This window comes from Eimeria maxima, genomic scaffold, assembly GCF_000499605.1.
Source record: "Eimeria maxima Weybridge genomic scaffold, Emw_scaff26, whole genome shotgun sequence".
Taxonomy (NCBI): domain Eukaryota; phylum Apicomplexa; class Conoidasida; order Eucoccidiorida; family Eimeriidae; genus Eimeria; species Eimeria maxima.
The window spans coordinates 12,501-30,766 of record NW_013565449.1 but is presented as its reverse complement, the minus strand read 5'-3'; the positions used below and the strand labels follow the sequence as shown (position 1 = coordinate 30,766).

The window sequence follows — 18,266 nt, the reverse complement described above, 5'->3', positions numbered from 1 at the left end:
AGGTGAAGCAGCAGTTGCTGCTGCCGCAGGTCGCAGCCGAAGCAAAAACAGCAGTTGCAGCAGCCGCGGATCGCAGCAATCCAGCATCAGGAGCCTCTGGCAATACTTCCAGAGTTTTGACGATTCCCCCTCTGCGCTGCAGTAACAAGGCGAAACTTCCAGCCAGCAGCAGCAACAGTGGCAGTCGTGCGGTGTATCGCCAGCACGCATCTGTCTACTGTGTTGTTGGAATTAACGGAGAAGAGGTGCCCCTGGTTACAGGAGAAGTGATTGACTTGTGGCTGCGTGTGCTGTTTCAGCTTCTGGGCACAAATCCTGCAACAGAAGGAGGTGGCCTTGAGACGCAGCTGTCGCTACACCTCGAACGAGCTCTGCTGCTGCTCGACACCATGCTGCAGCAAGGCTATTTGGTGTGTACAGACAGCGAGCAGCTACTTCAGAGAGTGCGAGACCTACTCAAACAAGACTGACACGCTGCTGCAGCTGCGACTGCTGCTGCTTCCGCTGCGGCCGTGCGCTTCTTTGCTGGTGCTGCTGCGCTAAGGTGTGGTCGACTCACAGCCCGTTCTTCAAGACACGGGATCACTGGCAACTATCGCTACCGCAGCAAGCCGGATGTATTTTCAGGTGTGCAGACGCCGATCAATAGTGACAAGCAGCCAGGACAACATTTACAGTGTGTTTGTGGATGATTGATTATCCTAACATCAGTATAATGCTACTACAACCTCTATTGCTGCCACCACTATTGTGGCAAGCCGTCGGCCTCCTGTGCAGCATGACCTCTTGAGGCGCCTTCCCATTGAAGGGCCTGCCTCCCCGTAAAGCTAATTAATAAATACAGTTGTATATAGGTGTACGTCTCTATGCTTAGTGTATCGGCTTGCATGTGTGTATGTATAGATGTACAATATGCACATGTAGGTGTATATCGGTGTATATGCATGCAAGCAGATGTGTATGTTTATGTATGCACTGATATGCAAACAGGCGCAGCTGTTACACCAGCAATTGCTGCTGCCTGCTGCTGATGCTGAAGGGGCAACTGCGGATGCATCTCCTACGGCTGAAGCTGCTGCTAGCTCTGAAGCAGATGCAGCACCGGTAGCAGCACCCGCGGCAGGCTAGCGGGCAAGCTGGCGTGGGTGCCTTGTGCATCAACTACAACGAAAAAATGAAGTTTAACGTTTGCTTGCTTGCAGAGGAAATAGTGCGGTCCTTCTCCCTCTACAATTCTGCTGCTGCAGAAGGCACCTGCTGTTGCTGTTGGTGCGGCTGCAGCAGCCACACCTGCACACCCCTGACACAGGAGGGGTTGGGGTTCTAAGGCAACAGCAACGATATACTTGTCAGACAGTCTACACTAAGGCCGTCTTGTGCGTGCTGTAACGGCCGGATGCATGAAGCCGGCGCCGTCATTCAGGCTGCTGCTCAGTGCATTCAGGCGTTGCATCCGTCGTTGCTGCTGTTGCAGCTGCGCGGAGAGGCAGCTGATATCCCTCTCTCTTTGGCTGTTAACGTTCGCAAGCGACTGAGCAGCCGTCTGCGAGCAAAACGGAACGCACCAACTACTTACAGAGCATGCATCCCAAAGATGCAAGTGAGGTCTATGCATGTGTTCAGGAACTATGGTCCTGTCTACCTACATATTTTAATGATGGATTCGCTCACCTGTACACGTTCAAGTGTATGTACAACTCAGAAGCAACGATAATGAGCGCCAATAGTGCAGACAAGTCGCGTAGGGTTGACAGCCACCTGCTACCGGTGCTGCTGTTGGGCGGCGAGAGTTTGTTGTTCGGCCTGCCAACCGAACTGGCCTCTCGCCAGGCTTTGTGCATGCGGTTGAGAGTGTGGCGCCTGGAGGCGCCGATTGTTCTGTTGTATATCCAGCTTCCCACTTGCAGAATGAGTGCTGCGGGGATCACCGACTGCACCACTTGACTTAATTCACCTCCCCACTGCAGCAGTTGCGACCCCAGGAGGCGGATCCCCTCGAGGACCGCTACAGCCTCCCCCAGAAGACGCACGGAGTCCCGGACGCACGTCTGTACACTGGGCTCACTCTGTTCCTGTCGTGCTGCCTGGGGCGATGAGTTGAAGGGGCCTTGGGGTTGCATGTAAGCCAAAGAGGGGGGGCCGTAGAAGCCTCCAGGGCCGCTGCAGCCTGGAGGCTGCATTGCGCGGAAATGGTGTGTGGGATGATGAAATCACGCTGCCGCCGATACTCTGGCCAACAGCAAACGTTCTTATGCCGAGGCAGATGGAGCGTGTTAAGATGGTTTTTTATGTAAGAAAATAATTAGGGAGCAAAACTCTAGGAAACGACGACGAATCGCCTCAACTGCGGCTCCGTGCTGCGCTCGCGCACAGCTGCATATACACAGCAGCAGCGCCAGCTGTCCGAACTACCAAGCATTCCATCGAGTTTAGCATCCAAAGCAAGGAAACTCAACTGCATAAGTGACACAAATAAAACAGTTGCCCTGAATTGTAACGGAGACAAGCGTACACGGGTAGCAATAGTGTCTCTGATGGCGTTGCATGCTGTCTTGCAAACAGCTGCAGTTTCTGGGGCTGAACGCAGCTGTTTGGGTCCGTCTATCAATTTCGTATATTTATATGCATTTCAATGTATATTTTATACTTATCAATTCTTATGCACAGCTTGAGGCACACCAGCGCATTTCCGGCCAGGCTTGAAGTCTCGTTTTAGCTCCCCACACCGGAGGTAGTTGCGGTGTAGGAAGTCGTCGATTGTATCAGAGAATTGCTGCGAGCTTCGAAGCCAGAATACTTAGAGGACGACTCCATTGAAAGAACCATACATCCATCCCCAGCCTCCAGGCATTCCGAGCACAGCGGCACAAGCGCCTGGAGCTGCGGGAGAGGAGACAGCCTGCAACAATTAGGAAAGCAACAGGTTGCTACATCTGAAGCTGTAAAACGGTTCCACGTGCAAGAACGGACAAGGCTTCTGGTCTGTAACGCTGGAGACACTAATTCGAGAATTCGAGATTGCCTAAAAGTTCCCTGGAGGTGCAGCATTATCTGTACGATGTTGACAAGTCTGGCTGATATGTACAAATGAGTGCCAACCCGACCCTAATTGACATGGGGTATGCAAGCAGAATTTATAAAGAAGTGTATACAGTGTTTGTGTATGTGGTGCTGTCTTGCAATTTGAGTTACAACACGGTGTGTTGTAACCGATTGCCAGGCGGCTGTCTCTCGTTTAGGTCAAACAGATTGGGGCTGGTTAGCTCATAACGCATGTTCTAGGTAGGTTTTTTTGCTGTTAGTTCTTGAATAAAGCGTCCGCCAAGACCGTCGTCGTACCACCAACTTGGAACTACCATCATGGGATTAATGCTGGAGCCCTAGGAAACGGTCCACGGAATCAACTAAATGCCCCAACAGACACAACTTCAGCAGCGTCATCATGCGTAGCTACAACTGGAAGTGGCTGAGAGTCTAAGCATTCGTGTAACAATTCACACGGACTGCAGAGAACGTGCACGTTATTTAGTGGGAGGAAATGTGGCGTAGCAGTAAGAGGACTCTCTTAAGGTGGCCACAAACCCTTTCTCAGCCTAGTTGGGCAACATGCAGCCAAGAACAAATGTTCAAAAGTGGTGTGCAACGTTCTTCCATACAGGGAGGAAATGCAGCGTAGCAGTGGCAGGACTCTCTGAAGTTGGCCACAAACCCTTTCACAGCCTAGTTAGACAGCTGGAATCCAATAACAAATCTTCAACCGTGGTGTGCTACGTTCTTCCATGCAGACAATTCGGTTGTGTGTGCATGTGGGGCCGGCGGTCTTGCACCGTTACTTGCAGCACGATGCTTTGCGACTCATGGCAGGCGTTTGGGATACTTTGATCGGAACTGGGATGGGCTTCATCTACTTTTATTGAACTCTCTCCTTAATTATTTTGACTCCATTGATGCAAAAGATAATATCGAGAGCTCTCCACAGAAGCAGCACCTAATTTTTATGCCTCGTTGAAGCATTGACTACAACACTCGGGTTTGTAGCGTGTTGGGGGTTCGTGACCCTAGTTTTCTGATGCGAGTCGCTATCAGTTTCTCAGCAGTTAACTGGAACGGTTGTACCCATAGCAGCGTCGAGGATCGCCTCGTTCACCCCATGCGACGGGAATCCGGCAAAAACAAACCTAGTCGGAGTGTCTTGGAGGGATACAGTTTGTAGTTAATTTGTCAGTCTAGTTGAGTAAACTGGTGAGAAGGCCTGTGCTGTGTGCGAGCTGCATCCGGCTGTACACAGCGAGCGACACAAAGACGGACGGACACAGGAGCCAATGAACCACTAGCGGCTGTCGGCCTTGCGCACCAAGTGCCTTAAATGAAAACAAAGTTACAGAAAGCCGCAAAACAATTAATGCAAAGGATTTGTTGTTGAATGTTCCTGTTGGTTCAACTCCTATCGAGGCGTTGACGGTTCGCCCGCGCGTCCGCGCCTCTGGTCGGCCGTAGTGGTCGGCGGCCGCCTCGCAGTATCGCTGCATGCGTTGTGTGAGGAATTTTCCCCAAACTTGCGTGAATTCCTGAAGATTGTTGGAAGAAGACAACTATGAATGCCCGAGGAGGCCAACCAATAGTGGACAGTTTTGAACGATGGCAGAGGTAGCGAATTCCCCTCCCACAGGGCCTCCAGCGCGCCAAACGGCTCCTACGGAAAAAGGCCCTCCTGGACCCACATTGATTGAGTTAGACCCTTCTCTTGTGCTTGTTTCTGGGCACAACGGCGCGCAAGATGGGGGTACCTCATCTGCCGCCGCAGCACCCCATGCAGCAGCAGCAGCAGCTGCTGCTGCTGCTGCAACGACAGCAGCAACGGGAGCAACTACTGAAGTACGCGTCACTGAGGCTCGCCGGAGCTCCGCAGCAGCTCGCATGCCTTATGATAGGCCGCGGAGCCGAAAGTTGAACCGAACTTCCAGCAATCAATGCTACGTAGACATGGCTGGCTGGCTAGAGGCATTTCCGCACATGACATTTGAAGACTTGGGACCTGGATTCAGCGCAGACAGCTTTACAAATAGCCAAGGTCTTAAAATCGCAACTTATGCATGGAGGCAGCAGGCGCAGCAGCAGCAACCTGTCGCCGCAGTTGTGCTCTTTCACTCGTACACCTCCTACGCTCTGTTCGATTTCCTCCGTCACCAGCCCCCAATCAGTAGCAGTAGCAGCAACCAGGCTCCGCAACAGCTTCAGGAAGAGCCAGACTGGGTGCCCAAATTTCCTGGTGGGTCCTGATCAGCTCTGCAATGAATACACCCATCCACACCACGCGTCTGTGTGTTGATTGCATTGCATGGTAGGTACGCATGCGGAACTGCTGCAGCAGCTGTTGGAGAAGGATCCGATGCACATATGTGTGTGTTACAATTGGTGATGCTTGGGTGCTGACTGTTTAGGGAGTTGGGTTGAAGGGCTGTACCGCCTGGGGATGAATGTGTATGCAATGGACCACCAGTCTCACGGCCGTTCAGAAGGGTGGCATCAGTGGAGATGTATTGTGTCGAAATTCGATTATTTTGTGGACGACGCACTTCAATTTCTGAAGGAGGTGGTCAGCAAGGACCCGAGCTTGCCTGCTGATGCGCCAATAATTCTTTTGGGCTATTCTATGGGGGGAAACGTCGTCATACAAACCCTAGGGAGAATATACAGCGGCGATAGAGAACTCGCTCTCAGAAAAAGAGTCAATCAGGCCGTTCTTCTGGCGCCCCTCATACGAATAAAACTCGACTGGGCTACTCAGGTCATGGTACGCATCAACAGGTCCCTCATTTCTTGTTGGCTGCCGAACTTGAGGTTTTCAAGGGCAGACAACAGCGGAGATTGTCCATTTCTAGGCTGGTGGTACAGCAGAGACCCATTTACGTATTCAGGTAAGGCATCATCGTGATTGCCGAGTTGAGATTTACTGGCACTCCAGCAGCGGGCGGAACACGCACCAGTGGAGTAATTGACAATATTTATTAAAATGGGTCTTGCTCTGTTTCAGGAAGGACGAAGTCAAGGATGGTGGCTGCTTTGTTCGACGCATCACGAAAACTTCCTCGAATTTTGAGCTGTTTTCCGCCTGAGCTAAAGCTGCTCTGTCTGCAGGGCACCCACGACCAAACTGTAGACTTTCACTCTCCCCTCAAGTTGTATGAAACGCCTGTTAAACTTGATCTCCTTTACTTGTGCGGATGGAGTCATTATGTGCCGAAACACTCTGGTGCAGACCGCCTCATTGGACTCGTCACCGCCTGGCTGTTGAAAGCGCTTGCAGCCAAAGCTGTGAGTCGTTGTTTGACCTTTTCCACTGAATGTGTTTTCAGTTGCATATATGTACGGGCTAACGAACCTACTCGTCTAAGGTGCATAACCACTTACATGCTTTGCTTCTGCTGTATTCTTGTTATTTATTGCGCCGCTCCACCACACTTGCCAAACTGGAAACTGAATCTCCTTGGGGATGACTCTCTCTCGGCACAAACTGAAAATTATCCAAAAAAGGCATTCAGAAGTCTGGATTTCAACGAAGGGTCTCATGCGAACGCACACGAACCCGTGGATCAAGACCTAATATACACAAGCAGGCATACCCATATATTTGCGTGTATTAGTATGTACATGCAAAACATATCCTTATATGTACATTTATGCATATGCAGACTTGTGTGTTGATGTGTGTTGGTGGCAAATGCAGCAACATCTCGGATCTCCACGGCAGAAGTCTTTGGCGAATGAAGCGAATGGCAAAAGGACAGAAGAAGACGTGGGGATGCCACGTTTGACATAAGCAAATGAGAAAAAACGGAGGGGCGACGCAGTATAAAGCTGCCTAGCCCCGTTGGCTAAAGTACCGCATGGGCTCTCTTCATGGGCCCAAACCGTTTGGAAGCAGCCCCAAATGTTCATTTATGCAGGCTTGGGGCTTTCGTTTCTTACATGATGTTTGTTGCTAGTGCAAGCATGTGTGTACTCACTTTGTTGTACACCTAGAGGGCCTGCATGCTATGCGGCCCCTTCTGAGCCCCACTTTAGGGTGTAGCTATTTGCAGACACGGTCATAAATAGAGACCAGTGGACCCACACTGCGCTGACGGAGACCACTGGACCATTGAAGGCTGACTCAAGCAACAGCCTCATAAAGCAGTCACGACTGCGCAGTTAATTTGAATTACTGCAGCGGATATATTTTAACTCTCATTAGACATTTTTGATTTGATTTCACCTTTTTGTTCCACTGTAAAACAAGTCCGATTAACTCTTCAAATTTTATGTCATGGGACAACAGTCCAATGTTGTTGGGGGTCTATAGGGGAGGGCGGAACTTCCTTCAGTGTTCTATTTTCCTGTTTTGCTTTCATGCTGTGTTGTGTATTTTTTGTTACTCTATGTACTAGTATTGATAGTAGTGTGAGTGGCCTTGTTTCTACCTGTTTTTCTTCTCTGCATTCATTTGCCTTTTTGCATTCCTGTTGTTCTATTTGCTTTACTTCCCCACCCGTTTCATCTGTTTTATTTTCCTTGTCTGTTGTATTGTACAACTGTATCGTCATGCAGGTGGCGCTGTGAATCTGTGAATCGTAAGCAGTGTTTAAAGTTCAGGTTTCAGCTATGTTAAAGAAGGGAAAGGGGGAGGGGGGATTAAAGGTGTACAGGCACCTCGAACAAGCCCCCCAATGCGACGGCTACATTGCTGTTCTCATTTATTTCGGCCAGCTGCAGCAGCAAGCAGTGCTGATGCAGAAAACCCTAAAATCTAGATGCTGACAGCCTCTACGCCTCCACCTGAGGAACATCCAAAGAAAAGAGAAGTGCTGCATTTAAGGGTTTAGGGTTCGGCATTGGAGTCTGAGAATTCCCTTTAAGGGTTTAGAGTTTATGGTTGAGTTTGCAGGGAACAGTTACGGTTTCGGGTTTGAAAGGCTTAGTGTTTAGTGTTTACGGTTTAGGGTTTTTCTTGCCTTGCTGTCTCAGTTAGAAGGAAAAACGCCTGCGTCGAACTCGGCAAGCAAATCCGCCATAACCTAAGAACGCAACAAGTGGCAATCGCTACAAAACAGGGGTTTGAAGTTTAGCGTTTGGCTGTGAATGCGCCCTACATATGTATTTAGTGAATCTATATGTTGTATATATTATGCAAATATAGTATAAATGCTAAATATTTATATTGTATATATATATGCAGACGGATAGAAAACTACAGGTACAGATAGATATATAGATATAGATATGCATAAATGTGTATATATGATACATGTTTAAATATAGGTATACTTATATATATGCATAAACACTTGCATGCATGTCAAGGGGAAGAAGAAAGCAGCCGGAAGCTGGTGTATGCATAGGGGCGTTTACAATAATTTTCCTCAGTGACCTAGTTATTCTCCTCGTATTTTTATTTACCTTCTTTAAGTGGCCTCTCAGACCCTCAAAGAAGGAAAGTGTTCTGGCTTGTTTATCCCTCAGTTCTGTCTTTAGCCGTTTGTTTTGCTGCAGCAGACGGACGACAGCTTCTACTACTTCAGGTGTACACGGCGGTCCTTTTCTAAGTCGTAGAGAAATCAAACACAGCCACAAACACAAACAATCCAGCCCAGCTGCTGCTGATGCTATCGTCGCCGCTGTTGCTGCTTCTGCTGCTGCTCTGGCTGCTGCTGCTGCTCTGGCTGCTGCTGCTGCAGTTGCTAAGCAAACTCTCTTATTGCTGCTCCGAATTTTTTTGCCGCCGCAGCAGTTGCTGTGGCCTTGAATCGCTGCAGTAGTAGTTGTTTGCTGCTGGTGCTGCTGCTGCTGCTGTTGTGCTGCCGGTGTGCTGCTGCTGCTGTTGGTTGTTTACTGGAGCAAAATAAAGTGTATGTACACCCGGCATCACAGTTTGAGACGTACGCCTCGCCGCAGCCAAAGGTAATCTGACAACTGTCATTTATTTTATCTGCATGCAGCAGCGCAGCAAACTAGGGAAGGTTGGATGTATACTTTTTTTAGATACAAATTCCCTTTGCTTTTTTCTTTCGTCTTTTATTTCTACCTTCATGGACTCGCGTTGCTTCTTCTGCTGTCTCGAAGAATGCTGCTGGCGATGCCCTCTATGACTGCTGCTGCTGCTGTTTCTGCTGTTATGTCTGTTGTCGCTGCTGTTGCTGTTGCTGTAGTGGGTGCTGCTGTTGTTGCTGCTGTTATCTTTGCTGCTGTTTCTGTTGTTGCTGCGTCCTGCTGCGTGTGCGTCTCCGACTCACTTCTTTTGCTGCTTGTATTGATTTTTTTTCGTAGCAGCTGACAAGCGAAAGCTCCTTTCTTTCTGCTACATCCAGGGGCTGCAGCAGGTTCAGCCTCTGTCTCGGTGTTGCTGTTGTCTGTGTTGTTCTTAGTTTCGCTTTCAGGCGTTGGCTCTACTTCCAATCTTCTTTTTGATCTCTTCTTGAGCTTTTCTTCATCTCCTCCATCTTCTTCTTCGCTACTTCTCAGCGCAGAAAAAAAAACAAAGGACCCCTCAGAAGCAGCCGCAGGAGAACCACCCGTCAGCGTCTCCTCCTGAGGTGCGTCTAGACCTGAAATAGGGTGCAGCGGCCTCCTGCCATTAAAAACAGGGGACGTTAGAGTACAAAAACGGGTGGCTGAGCTGTATGTACACCTCAGCGGTCCTAGTGAAGTTTCGTGGTGAGGGCAAACCGAATTCCCTTTGAACAAAAAATTTACAAACTCAAAACTTTTGTGGTTCCAAGACGAATTCAAATCCGATACCATCCATGACAAATCATCAGGTGCATCTGTTGCTGCTGCTGTTGCTGATGCTGTTGACGGTGCTGCCGACCCATTTGCTGCTGTTGCTGCTTCTGCTGCTGCTGCTGTTGCTATTGTTGTTGCTGTTGCTTCTGCTGCTGCTTCCGATTCTGCTGCGTTTGCTGCTGGTAGTCTGCACGCGTTGCTTTCCAGGGTTCCTCGAGGTGAAAAGGGGAAATCAAAGAATGTTTCCTCCCTTTGACATTCTGGAGCTGCTGCCGCTGCTGTTGCTGCATTTACTACTGTTGCTGCTTCCGGTGCTGTTGTTGCTGGTGTTGCTGCTGCTGCAGTTACTGCTATTGCTGCATTTGGTCCGGATGCTGCTGCCAATGCAACCCTTTTCTTAGTGTTGCGATGCCGGACAGGCGAAAAGGAAGAAAGGAACTGGTTTAGGGTATAGGGGGGTGCTGTGGGTGGTTTTGCTCCTGCTGCTGCTGCTGCTGTTGCGGCTGCTCCTGTTGCTCCTGCAGTAGGGGAGCCAGCAGCGCCAACAGCAACAGCAGCAGCAGCACCCTGCCAAGGGGGGCGGTTGGCTTTAGTTTTCTTTGGAGGTGAGACCCGCGAAGATGAATTTCTTTCGAGTTCATATTGGCAGGCGATTTGCAGTGTCTGTACAAAAAGCGTAACACCAGATAACAAAATAAAAGTCACCAGAGACGTACAAAATACAAGCCAAGAACCAAGGAGCAGCGCGGGTCAATATAGCAAAGTATACGACTTCAATATATTGTCATAAGCTATTTGGTCAATAATTCACTTTACTCTTCATGTGGAGCTGTAAGAGCATTACGAAATGTTCAAGAATAATAGCAAGAGATCAACAAGAGAAGTGGTTCTTCTCACGAAGACAGACAGACATAATAGCACAGGAGGAAGTAGTAGTCACGTGGTAACATACAGTCTTAAGGAGGCCGACGATCTCAGAGATAAAAACTAGCTGTTTAATTGTGGCAGTTTTTAGTTTAGCAATTGCATTTGCTGCAGATTTTAACTTTGGCTTTGCATTTAACTTCTCGCTAATTTCTTTCTTTAAATCTCCTCTGCCTGTCTCGCCTAGCTGCACCCGCCACACACTCGTTATGAGGGGGGAGTCTGCAGAAGCCGCAAGAATCAATGGACAAAACAACAAGTCAGCTAATTGTTTGTAGCATTAAAGACGTATATACCGTACAAGGAGTTACAGATGGTGGGTAGGAAGCAACCACAACACACAAACTGAAACATGCCCAACCCGAAATTACTAACAGCACTCGAAGGGATGGCAAACAAGAAGAAAACGGCAAAAGCCTGCAAGCAATATATAGAGAAACAAATCAGTAATACACAAACAACTGTTCATACAATCGAATAGGCCGACAAGGTAGTAAATATCCAATTAACGCCGATAAGAGCACCTCATAAGCAACAAATAAACGAGTGAACAAAGAAACAAACAAGTATGTACGAATGGGGAGGAAACTAAAAGGCATATACATGAAGTGCTTCTACCAGCAGAATGTTTAGTATTTATTCCTCTATTTGATGCGGAAGTAGAAAGAGAAAACAAACGTGACTACAGGCCGCGTCATCGTTGCTGTCTAACATATCCGCCTAAGGAGTTCCCCAGCATTCCGCTCTTTTTGTAAGCTTGATTGTGTGCAAGAAAGTACAATGAGGAATATATAAATAAATACACAAGCCAAATAAATGGATTTAACATACACGGGGAGGCAAATGAGCTACAAAAGTATTTAAGTGGGGAGATGGAAAAGCAAACTTGGCCTTTAATCTTCCTTGTTTTCTCGTTGTAATTTTGCATCAAATAACTAAATAAAAAATAAGTAATTGACACGTAAATAACTGGGCGACGTAGTGCGTGCATAGTGCCTATATTTGTGTATCTGTGTATTTCCTAATATACTCATTTGCTTGTTTGCCTACTTGTTTAGTTGCTAATCGTTTATTTGTGTGTTTGTTCATCAATGTATCTATCCGTTAATTCGTTTATTTGTTTATTTCTCTATTTGCCTATTTGCTTATTGGAATTTACAAGGAGGAGTAGCAGCAGCTTTCCCGGATAGAAGTGCTGCCGCTTTTGTTTCATCTTTTGTTGGCAATGCGTTTAAGTAAAGTAATAAATCAGCAAAAGAGGGAGTATCTTCTTCATTACTCTTTTCCTCCTCTAATACAAAAGTAGAAAACCCCTCCTCAGCCCCTGCTCCTGCTGTTGCGCCTGCTACTGCTCCTTCTGCTGCTCCCGCTGCTGCTCCTACTGCTGAGGACGGTAATGATGTTGGTGCTTCTGATGAGGCTGCTGTGCCACCTGTGGCTGCAGAAGCCATTGCTTGTGGCGCTCCTGTACCTGGTGTTGTTGCTGCTGCAGTAGCTGCTGTTGCTGCTTCTCCTACCGCTGCCGCTACTGCTGCTGGAGTTGTCGGTGTCATTACTATTGCTGCTACTGCTGCTTCCTTTGCTTCTGCTGTTGCTGCTCCTGCAGTTGGTGCAGTTGTTGATGCAGTGGTAGATGTTGCTACTGCTGTAGTATTTGTTGTTGCTGCTGCAGTTGTTGCTGTTTGTGTAGCTGTTGTTGATTGCGTGGCTGTAACAGCTGTTGCAGGTGATGCTCTTGCTGCTGCTGCAGGCCGGTACAATGGAGGAGAAGACAGGGAGACAGAACGGGACAAAGACAACGACGGCCACCACAGCTGCTGTTGTTGTTGCAACTGCTGCTGCAACTGCTGCTGCAGCTCCTGTACCGGCTGCTGCAGCTGCAACTGCAGGAGCTGTTGTTGTTGTTGCTGCTGCTGTAGCTGCTGGACCAGGTGCTGCTGCTGTAGTTGTTGCCTTTGCGGCTGTAGGTGCTGCTGCTGCGTTAGTTGCTGCTGTTGCGGCAGCTGCTGCTGATGATCGCGCGATGCTGCCCCCTCTTCAACCAAGGCGCCTCTGCAGCACCCGCCAGCAGCTCGAGGCATGTCAGAAACGTCCAATGCATCTGTTGTTGCTGCTGCTGTAACTTTTGTTGTTGCGTCTGGTGTGTCTGTTGCTGCTAGTGCTACTGCTTCTGTTGCTGTTGCCGCTGGTGATGTTGCTGATTCTACTGATGCTGAATCAGCTGCTGCCTCTTCTGTTGCTGCTGTTGCTGCTCGTCTTTCGGGTGCAACTGAATCTGCTGCCCCTGCTGCCGTTGTTTCCTCTCTTGCAGCTTCAGTTGCTGCCTCCCTTCCCCTTTCGGTTGCTGCTGCTTCGATGACCCTTGTGGCTTCGGATATCGCTGCAACAGGTGCTGCTGCAACGGGTCCTACTGCAGCGGTTGCTGCTAGTGGATGGGTTGCCTCATCAGCAGCTGCGGCAGCAGCAGCTTCTGTACGAAGCATTGGTTTCCCGTGGCCAGCGTTGCAGCAGGTCTCTAAGTGAGGGAGAGGAAGTGAATTACATTTAACATCTGAGGAGCCAGCAGATGTATAAAAACAAGCACGACCTGTCTGTGTTCGTTGTCTTTGCTTTCTTGTATTCGTTTATTTTTCCTGTTTGCTTGCATTCATCGTTGCTGCCCTTGTTTATTTGTTACTGACTTAGTTTGCTTGTTCCTGTCTCTGCTATTATAAGCTTGTTCACTATGTTTACTTGTGGCTGTTTTTGTCTTCCTTTTCTCTCTCTGTCTTGTTTTTGTGTCTCTCTGACTCTGCTTGGTAGTTTCTCTCTTTCTTTATCTCCTTGCCGCTCGTTTATTTGCTTGTTGCTCTCTCTCGTCGTTTGTTTATCTGTCTTGATCTGTGTTTGTTTGTCTCACTACTTTTGTTTGAATCCCCTTTTTTGTCTCTCTCTGTCGCTCTGTTTGGTTGTTTCTCTATGTCTTTGTTTCCTCGTCTATTTGGAGAGTGAACTGTACATTAAAGCCTCGGTGGGCTATTTGCGTGGTTTGTTTTGCTTGCTTTATTTATGTGCTTGCCCTGTTAACGGCTGATGACACACTAAGCTATTTGCTGTATGTCTTTTCCTGATGTTTTGTATTACTTTTATGAATATGTTTCCTTATTCTTTGTGTAAATAAGTATTTTGTTTTACTTGTTTAATCATCGTTCTATTTCTTCTTATTTCTTTGTGCCTCACCGCGTGTTTCCGCCACCGTGAGCCGCATTTGCTTGATTGTGATTCTTTATGGCTTTTTTGATTTATTCTGTCCCGTGGTAGGGGAGCTTTGGAAGACAGCTGCTTCAAATTGGGCTCAATCCAGTTTCATTATGTGTTGCTTCCTAAGAGCTGTCTCATGATGGCGTCGCGTCTGATCAGGGTCTTTGCTTTCTAAAGCAAGTAAGAATCCTAGAGAGTGACTGCAAACGGCGGGGTGAGTACACACCGAGCGAGCACCCAAGAGGCAGCAGAAGGAAAACGGGTGAGTGAAAACTCTTAAATGCTACAAAAGACAAGTTTAAAGGGGAATAAATTTATTGGCATTTAATGCGCTGCGTAATTTGCCGGAAAGTTCCGCAATCGAGCGACAAGACGGTGCCCGGCATGCATGTAGCCGTTAGCTGGAAAGAATGAAACAAAGTAAAAAACGAGATAAATAAGTAAAACTAAATATATTTTAGCCAAAATTAATAATATGAAACAAAAACTTCTAGAACATCAAGTGATTTCAGACTTGCTTTCGAAGGATTCTGCTGCGGCGGCATCCCTCGCCCTCAGCCCGTGTGCAAGGGATGCCGGTTGCTTAACTTCGGCTATTTTTTTCATTTTTTGCTTTTCTTTTAATTTAATCCATTGAAATAAAACAAAATAATTCAATTAAAAGAAATAAGAATAATAAAAGGTAGATAATATGCCACCGTTATGCCGCTCATGCATATTGGCTGCCTCTACGATTACCGTAGCGGATGAACTACCGGCAATTAGCGAAGGCATTCTACAGCGCATATCAGTTTTATAAAATATTTATTACGCAATAGTTTTTGTATGCTTTTGAGTAATATTTAAAACAAAAAATAAACATGTCAAAAGCAAACTCAAATACATAAACTCCATGGCAACCGACCTGCTCACTGATGCATCTAAAATTATTTCGCACAGATTCTGCAGCCGCTTACACCGGTAGTCTTACACAGAGATGTACATTTATAGATATACAGGTTTCTAAACATACATGTACATGCATTCTGTACAGGTACAGAAACCTATATCCACATGTATATATGTATTTACATGCAAACATGTATATATATGTACATATACGTATATATGCATATATATGTATATATATGTATGTGTGTTTGCGTAGAAACACATATCAATGCTATCAATAGCTATGCGTCGAACCATGTATAGGGCATTCGTGTAGAGGCATTCATGCAAATAACTGTAGTATTAATTGTTGTTAAAAAAGTACATATATAGAAAGATAATACTAATTAAAAGAGATAAACCACTATAATAGGCAACAGGTAGAAAGGTAATAAAAATAATGTAGCCGAAGGGAATGCATAAGCATCGTGGTAATTAAAGATAATGACGCTAATAAGGAAATCATGCGCGGCGATTCACCACTGCAGCCTTCCAGTATACGGCCACCATATTTTGTATCAACGCAAATTCACCTGAGCAGCACTTCATCGTTATAAATGGACTAAATTTGCTTTTGTTATTACTGCGGTTATACTGCTAGTATGGCTTATTATTGCTACTACCTTCTGCTTTTTAAAACGAGGACAGATAATGCGGCGTGCAGCAGACGACTGTTGACACATGATGCGCCCTTATCAGCTGGAAAAGTAATACGTTGGACAACTTGAGAAGAACAAAGCAACATCCAACCTTTAACAATACACTGGAAGAAACACTAAACCCTAAGCACTAAACCGCGAACCCTAGACGCTAACCCACTGTTTCGGCACATAACACCAACGAACCCAACTCGTCTCTTTCATATTTCTTCTAGCCGTTCGATTTCTCATAAGAAAAGGTGAAAATGTCTCTAAGGTGACTTACGCTGACAGTAGAAAGGTTCGCAAATGCTGGAGTGGGGCTCAGGTCATGGGCGAGATTTCTTAGAAACAGATCGGGAAATGCAACTTGCTACCAACTGTAAAACTCAAAAAGGCTCCTAAACTCGCGGAGTCTAATATTCGTTTTATTTATATTGAAACTAATCATAAAGAGCAAAATCTACAGAATTTGTAATGTACAGAGAGAAGAAGGCGAATCATGCAATCCGCAGACATCGGAATATGGTTGAGGGTTTCTAGTAGCGTATAGCCTTTTATATGCATCATTTGCATAAACGAGGTTGAAGGTACAATAGTTTGGAAGTAAATAAACGCACAGGAGAGGATAAACACAGCAGACACCAGAAGAACCAGAAACGGAAGGGCAAAAAGCAGTATAGTACATAGGCGTTGCGGCTCCTTTGTCGGCATATACGCAGCACACCGCTATTCTTTCCCCATCCGTTTCGATAGTAAGCGCAAATAATAAACTAATGCAAACAAATGCGTGAAGAATGTCGATAATGATATGCAGTAAGAGACGAGTTCCCGAGCACTGCACGAAGGTGAGGTTGAGAGAATAGGGCAAATTCATGAAAAATGAGAGTAACATAGAGAGAAGAAATGCTTCAATCCGTGAAAAAACAAAAATTGATTTAAAAGAATTAATTTTTGATTTATAATCGCGCCTCCACCATCGAAATATTTAAAAGCGTCCGTCGGCCTGACCACCGGCCAACGTAGTCTAGAGAGCGGAAAGTGAATGAAAGTGGACGAATTTTCAGCTGTTTTTCGGCTTTTTAAGTTTAATATGGAAATGCGTGACAAATAAACTCCTATTGAGCAAAGAAGAAAGAGAAGCGTCCATCAGAAAAGCACCCTTTTTGCCTACTCAGCTTGGGGCGGCGGTGCTCTTCATCGCCGATGCTGCTGAAGCACAGCGTATAGATCAAATGTGCGGTTAATTAGATGGAATAAGGGAGTTTACGCTTAGTTTTAATTAAAATGTATTTATTTTTCTCATTTAATTTCCTATAGGAGAAAGGTGTTGGGTGGGACGCGCCTCTTGGCGAGCCCTGCAGCAGAGCCGCGGCCGGTTAAAGAGTCCAAAGTGCAATCGCCTCTTGCGTTTTGGGGGTCCTTTTCTCCATGTGTTTTTCCTTTTCCTCTTTTATTTCATAAGTGACTTTAAATTACTTCATTTCGAGCTCAGGTGTATCCTGAGGTCATATTTTCTCTCCTCCTACCACCTTGTTTTGGGCGACTCCGTCTTCCGGGTGTAAGGGGTGTTGGGTGTTTCTTATAGCCCATCCCCTTTCTGTGGTATTGAATTTTTACTTCTTTTCTCTTCGCATGCAACACAATGGGGCTGTGTTCAAAGACTAAGGCCCGCTCCCCCTCCCACCGCAGTAAGCCGGTGGAGTTGGAGCCTACTGGAGCAGCAGCAGCATCAGCAGCAGCAGTTGCGAAGGAGCCTCTCCCGGAGGGAGATCTGCATGCAGCAGCCCCAGAGTGCCCAGGGGATAAGCAGACGATTGAGGGAGAAGAGGGAGCATATCCTCTTCGTACGACACCCTCATCAGCAACAGCAGCAGAAGCAGATTCTGCTGCAGAGAGGCCCCCCTCAAGAAAAGAAATAGATGCAGGCATCCATGGCATTGCCCCTCCTGCCCGTAACGACTCTGCCGCTACTTCGTGTGCAGGTATGACGGATGCAGGTGGTCTAAGCAGAGCTGCAACACTGCAGGCAGCAGCAGAGAAGGAAGCAAAGAAAGAAGCAGAGGATGCGAAGGAAAAACAACCAGCTGAAGGAGCAGAGAAAGAGAGAAAGGAGCAGCAGGAAGCACCAAAGGAGAAGCAGCAGCAGGAAGAACAGCAGAATGTTGACAAGAAAGAGATAAAAGAAGAAGCAGCAGGGGAAGCAAAACCTCAAGAAGACAATCAGGCAACACAAACACCACCACAAGAAGCAGCATCAACAGCAGCAGCAAAGGAAGAAGAAAAAGGAAATATAGAAAAAGAAGAAGAAAAAAGGGAAGAAGAACAAGGAGTTGCATCTGCTGCTCAAGAATTCACGCTTACTATGCAGCAGACCTTCACCTCCTTCAAGGAGAGCCTCAGCCGTAGCTACAGGAGTCTTCGCTCCCAAGCCTTGGACACGAGGGAGGAGGCAGCAGACAGCAACCAAAATAGCAACAGAGACAGCAACAGCAGCAGCAGCAACAACAACAACAATAACGGCAGCAGCAGCAGCAGCAACAGCAACGGCAGCAGCCACATACCTCCGATTCCCCTACCACAGCAGTGTATGTGTGGCGTGCTGAATGAGATAACAGACTTTGGCGAGAAAGCAATTCCTTGTGTCTTAGGAGAGCATGCAGACAGTGATACAGAATTGGTAGGTGTAGGGTTGGTGCCTCCTCTAGAGATAACAATGATTGTCAATACACCTGGAGGTGCTTACCTACGTACTATTCCTGCAGAGCTTATTCA

The 18,266-nt window shown here is 47.0% G+C and overlaps 5 protein-coding genes across 5 annotated transcripts in view; 2 read left to right on the top strand and 3 right to left on the bottom strand.

Annotated features, from left to right (window-relative positions):
- Positions 1-1,440: 1,440 nt before the first annotated feature.
- On the bottom strand, positions 1,441-2,180 carry EMWEY_00004770 (hypothetical protein, conserved; the record flags this gene model as incomplete). Its single annotated transcript, XM_013480983.1, has 2 exons — positions 1,441-1,543; positions 1,672-2,180. 2 exons carry the CDS (start codon positions 2,178-2,180, stop codon positions 1,441-1,443), a joined length of 612 nt encoding a protein of 203 aa, XP_013336437.1.
- A 2,458-nt stretch (positions 2,181-4,638) lies between these two features.
- On the top strand, positions 4,639-6,820 carry EMWEY_00004760 (acylglycerol lipase, putative; the record flags this gene model as incomplete). The annotated part of the gene is made up of 4 exons (XM_013480982.1): positions 4,639-5,269; positions 5,442-5,918; positions 6,035-6,315; positions 6,728-6,820. The coding sequence occupies 4 exons, from the start codon at positions 4,639-4,641 to the stop codon at positions 6,818-6,820; spliced, it is 1,482 nt and encodes a 493-aa protein (XP_013336436.1).
- A 2,243-nt stretch (positions 6,821-9,063) lies between these two features.
- On the bottom strand, positions 9,064-10,600 carry EMWEY_00004750 (hypothetical protein; the record flags this gene model as incomplete). Its single annotated transcript, XM_013480981.1, has 2 exons — positions 9,064-10,422; positions 10,571-10,600. The coding sequence occupies 2 exons, from the start codon at positions 10,598-10,600 to the stop codon at positions 9,064-9,066; spliced, it is 1,389 nt and encodes a 462-aa protein (XP_013336435.1).
- A 1,228-nt stretch (positions 10,601-11,828) lies between these two features.
- On the bottom strand, positions 11,829-13,166 carry EMWEY_00004740 (hypothetical protein; the record flags this gene model as incomplete). Its single annotated transcript, XM_013480980.1, has 1 exon — positions 11,829-13,166. The coding sequence occupies one exon, from the start codon at positions 13,164-13,166 to the stop codon at positions 11,829-11,831; it is 1,338 nt and encodes a 445-aa protein (XP_013336434.1).
- Positions 13,167-17,136: 3,970 nt separating this feature from the next.
- Positions 17,137-18,266, top strand: part of EMWEY_00004730 (hypothetical protein, conserved) — a gene marked incomplete at both ends in the record, with an annotated part of 1,266 nt that continues 136 nt past the window's right edge. The window contains one exon of the mRNA XM_013480979.1: positions 17,137-18,266. This exon is cut by the window's right edge and continues 136 nt beyond it. Within this exon, the coding sequence (XP_013336433.1) occupies positions 17,137-18,266 (1,130 nt within the window).